General features: G+C 38.2%; 1 protein-coding gene across 5 annotated transcripts in view; it reads right to left on the reverse strand.

Annotated features, from left to right (window-relative positions):
• LOC138049428 (alpha-1,6-mannosylglycoprotein 6-beta-N-acetylglucosaminyltransferase A-like) overlaps positions 1-5000 on the reverse strand; it is a 52058-nt gene that overhangs the window by 5651 nt on the left and 41407 nt on the right. For all 5 annotated transcript variants that reach the window (XR_011132383.1, XM_068895694.1, XM_068895693.1 and 2 more), the window contains 6 exons: positions 4912-4983; positions 4087-4182; positions 3686-3769; positions 2340-2402; positions 1013-1129; positions 32-106 (listed from right to left, as the gene is read on the reverse strand). Coding sequence is in view for 4 of the 5 variants with exons in the window: in XM_068895694.1 (XP_068751795.1) it covers positions 32-106; positions 1013-1129; positions 2340-2402; positions 3686-3769; positions 4087-4182; positions 4912-4983 (507 nt within the window). In the remaining variant the exon portion in view is untranslated. The remainder of the gene's footprint in view (positions 1-31; positions 107-1012; positions 1130-2339; positions 2403-3685; positions 3770-4086; positions 4183-4911; positions 4984-5000) is intronic.

Consider the following 5000-nt stretch of genomic DNA (forward strand, 5'->3'; position numbering starts at 1 on the left):
ACTAACCGTAAAAAGGGCTATTGGGATGTACCTGGTGTTCCACGTAGGCATTTACACGCTCAACCATTCCTTTCATGGTGAACTCATAAGGTACGTGCGGAATGACCTGTAACGAAATCACCGTTACAAACATATAAGTGTTGTTCCGTGATCTAAAAAAAAAAACTCTCGAGACAGGAAAGACAAGGACGCAGGTAGCTAGTGAGGAAGAAGTCTATTGTTTTTGTCCATCAACATGGCGTCGATGACGTTTTGTGAAGGTTTAAAGTTACAATGGAAGGTCGTCTCAAAGGAGCGAAAACGTTTTTGCAATGACGCAAAAACCAACAAAAATTGCACGCGAAACTTGTTATTGTTATCTTTAGTGTTACTGGTGTTGTAATGGCAACGTTTTTCGGCAGTCTACGGGAAAGAAACGCTCTAAAATGCGAGCAGCGCGGTATTGCTTACTCAGTTTTCATGGCGAGTTGCGGTTGCCGTCGAAATTACCAGAGCTCACAGCCTATACGTTCGCATGCACAACGACTATTCAGGGTTTTCGAAAGTTTTGTGAAGTAGCGGACATATTTCTGTAAGCACCGGACATGATTTCTTGGCGTCTTAGCGCCTTGCGAGCGCGAAAGGCGCGAGCTACCTAAGGGGGTCTGGGGGCATGCCCCCTCCCTACCCCTCCTTCCACAGGAAATATTTAAAATAGAACACTCAGAAACGCTGGTTTCCCAGGCAAGTCTGGAGTTCACTAAAATTCTCCTTAAAAAGTGAGTTAGAACAAAAAATAAAACAAAACCCCTCAAATATTGGCATCAAAGTACCGGACATTGAATGGGAAACGACCGGACGAAAAGTGAAAGTCCTGACTATTCTTGCTGGTTTCAGTGAATGAAATGATTTGACTGCGTTGGATTACATGACAAAGAAATAGGTTTCTTTAGAAATAATTATCCCAGTTGATAGTAAGAAAACATACCACTCACGTGTTCTTTATCGTTTACGAATAAACCTATCAACTTACGGATGAGCTTGCAATTTTCTTCAAGGCTTCCTCAACTTCTGTCATGTTCTTTATGTCCACAGTTAGGACAAACGGTTCACCAATCAACAGTTCGGCGTAAGGATTTTGAGACGTTATCTGATGATTAAAATAAATGGTGACATCATCGCTTGCTCATTTCGGCAAGGAATTTTTATAAAACACTTTCAGTGCTACTGCATTCGAACTCCTAATCGGAACGTGATCAGTTCAAATCGGGCTCAAAGCCCTCGGAAGTATTTTCCGAGTCACAACAAGATGATAAGTGCACATCCCTTCCAGAAATTTGGGGAGGGGGGAGGGAGGGGCAACTTCTCCTGAATTGTTTTGACTGTTTTGTATTACCTCAGTTAATCAGAAAGCCCAACAAATACATGCAGCCGGCGCTGAGGGCGAGAAAACACGTGCGAGCCAATCACAAATGGTTTGGTTTTTAACTCCGATTGGCTAAAAATCTGGCGCGAGGTTATTTAGCCAATCACAAAAAAACAAAAGCAATGGCATCGAGGAATTAAGGACGTTCACGTCAATTGTTTCTGCGCATCCTTACTGCGCACGCAAATGCACACGGCACGTCATACACGAGCGCGCGCGCTAAGTAATAAAATAAGAAATGAGGGCAAAAGGCCATTACTGTAGCTTTGCCTGGATTTAACGGTCTTGGACGTTCGGTGACCACTATTTTTCTTTCCAGAAACGGATTTTATTTACATTTCTCTCCACGTTGTCCAAAAATGAACAAAAAATCAAAGTGAGAAGTTAAAAAAATTTCAAGATTTCTGCTCACGGGACGGACATGGAATCCTGCCATCTTGCGGCTGCAAGGCGCGTGAAACTGTGGTCGCTAAATGCGAACTTGATCTTTAAGGAACCTCACCAGCTGACTAAATTCACTTAATAAGTCCACTTAAATAATATTTGGCAGAGAAGATTTCACTTCAAAGATTTGATTGCAATATATTTGGGTTTACAGACACTGGCCTTATCCGCTAACGAAGCCCGATTTTGTCACATTTTGGGTGTTTTTCCGGACATATTCTTTCCAAAACGAAGTCGGTGACCCCTCATTTTTTTTACATTTCTGACATAACTAACTCATCATCTTACAGAGGTAAAAGTTTCAGAAAAAAATCAATGTTGAAAAATTTTCTCGCGAACGTCCTTAAATCAATTCTAAAATGCGCATTTTTAATTTAGTATCCTTCGGATGCGTGGATATTTTTACCAGCGCCGATCAGTCTTAATCTGTTCCCAAATAATTGCCGTACAATCTCTTATGTACATATTGCAGTATAGTACGTTTGCTTACCTTTCTGTTCATTGGTTTGCCTTTGTAAAAAGGATGATTCACTCTATCATAGGGAGGATCGAACTGAAAATAACAATAATAGTAATGATAATGAAGAGGAAATGATAATAATAATAATAATAATAATAATAATAATAATAATAATAATAATAACATAATTTTATTAACAAAATCAAAGAAAAATCTTAAATTTTACAATAGTAATAATCATAAAATAATAAATCATTTAATATGCATTATAAAGGCACTCGCATTCATACGATTTTCTATTTATTATATATTCACAACAAAATCACCCCATTGCTTTGTTTCCATAGTAACTTCCGTATTGCACTCTATAACCTCTTTATGCACTCGTCATTGACCAATCAGAAACGACACTTCGTTGAGTATATAATAATAATAATAATAATAATAATAATAATAAATTAATAATAATAATAATAATAATGATAATAATGTCTGGGGTCCTTGTTGTGACTCGACACCTTTGTTTTCAGCTACTTTTGGAAATAATTCTTAGGAAGTTGCTAGGGATGTAGGGAACAGAAGAAAAAAAAAAACAAGGGTTGTCTCTTCGCTTTCCCAGGCAACTTGTTGCCCGGACGGAGCCAGTGAAGGAACTAGCTCCAATGCCATCAACAGCTGTGTGTATTTAATAATAATAATAATAATAATGATGATGATGATGATGATGATGATGATGATAATAAGACACACAGAAATGGACACTTGTCAACATAGCTGTGCCAGCTGACCAAAATATCCTGACTACTGAGAAGGTGGGAAGGTATCAAGAACTAGCGCTTGAAGTTAAAATAATTCACAGAACCCCGAAAGTGGTAGTGTAATACCCATAGTGATTGGTGCACTTGGAACTGTTTCTACGAATGCAAAGGTTTGGTATAGGAAGTTAAGTCTCTCTGACTTTTTTGGAAGTGCACAGTTGTCAGCCATCCTTGGTACTGCACATCTTGCCAGAAGAACACCAGAGAACTGGAGAGAATCGCAACAAATAATAACAATAATACCGCATTCGAATTTATTAACTTTCTTTGGACTTTGGACTTTTAAAGTTATGACGTAATCGTCAATGGATTTATATAGCCAAATGAGTAAATATATTTAAGAGAATTTTAGAAACTTTACGAGTATCGTTTTGAATTTTAGATGTCTTGAATAGTCTTATCCAATGTTTTTCTTTTCTTTTTCATCTTTTTTCAATTTCGTGTTTTATCGGGTTTAAAAACAGGAGGTGGATAAAACACTGCTGCTAATTTTTTAAACATTACATAAATATAGTGTTGTAACACGAGCAAAAGAAACTAAGAAATGTCAAGGCTTACCTTGGGATTAATAAAGAAGCATCCATTAGCCAAAGCCTCAATAGGTGCTGGCCCTTCAAAAGGAAAGCCAAGTCCAACGAAGAGCTGTTGAGGCCGGCGGGGAAAAAAGAAACTTCAAAAAAGATCTTACGTAATTGAATTACTGACAAGATTCTGAAGGGATATGCACTTATCAACTTGTTGTAACTCGGGCCCATTCGGAGAAAAAAATCCGAGGGCTTTGAGCCCGAGTTGAACCGATCGCGTTCCGATTAGTACTTAGTTCGGATGCTCTACTGAGAGTGTTTTATAAAAATTCCACACCTTGGATCATAATTGCTCTTTTAGATAGAAAGCCCAGTTTACACAAGCGCACTATCCTAATTATTTAATGAAATCTTTTAACAACTGTCCTCTCGTACCTTGCTGTTTGCAAAGAGGCCTAGCAGGGTAGAAACGTTCACCACTCCATGGTTTATTACATAATCAGGGATGCCATTCTTATGCAGTTCTTCAACCTACAGTTGGATCAAACACGAATTCTGTTAGAGAACAAGGAACCACGAGAGCATTTGGCAAAGATGTTAGACAACGAAGCTATGAAGGTACAGTAAACACACGCAAATAGAAATCTAGAAAGGTTCTCAATTTGGTTATTTCCACAAAAGTATCTACTCCATGACAAGATAGATACTTAATGTAACAACCGTAAAGAAAAAGTACAGCTTATTTTGTTCTTTACAAGTAAGTCCTCAATGGTCTAAGACATGAAATCATGATATAAAACTGTAACATCTAAAATGTATGGGCCTGCAAAGCCTGAAGGCCTATTTGAAATAAAACAATACAGGCCAGAATTCCGGCTCAAAATCCACATGACAAATCAAATTTATTGTTCCAGTCGCCTGAAATTTCAAGGTCATTTCTAATTTACTTTTTTAAGCTAAGCTGGTTGTTCTGTAAGGGCGGTATAAAATGAAATTTTTAGCCTAACAGGTTCTTAAATTCTAGGCTCTTATACTCGGGTGTTTACTGTATAAGAAGAGACTTTTGCCTCAGACATTGATCAACTTTTTAGAAGTATTTCGAATACATGATCAAACAGACTGCGAGCAATCCCTTCATCAATCAGTCGAGCGATCCGCTTTTCGGTCATTTGCGTGACAAAACACGACTGCCTCAGAAAAGCAGGCCGCTCGACTGATTCATGAAGGGACTTCTCGCAGTCTAGATCAAACATCTCTTACATTCTCAGCTCCAATGTTAGCGTGAACTTCGTGGAAATATTTCTTGACCATGTTGATGTATTCTGTCGTACCCTAAAAACCAACCAAAT

Source organism: Montipora capricornis, chromosome 5 (genome assembly GCF_036669925.1).
Source record: "Montipora capricornis isolate CH-2021 chromosome 5, ASM3666992v2, whole genome shotgun sequence".
Classification (NCBI taxonomy): Eukaryota; Metazoa; Cnidaria; class Anthozoa; order Scleractinia; family Acroporidae; genus Montipora; species Montipora capricornis.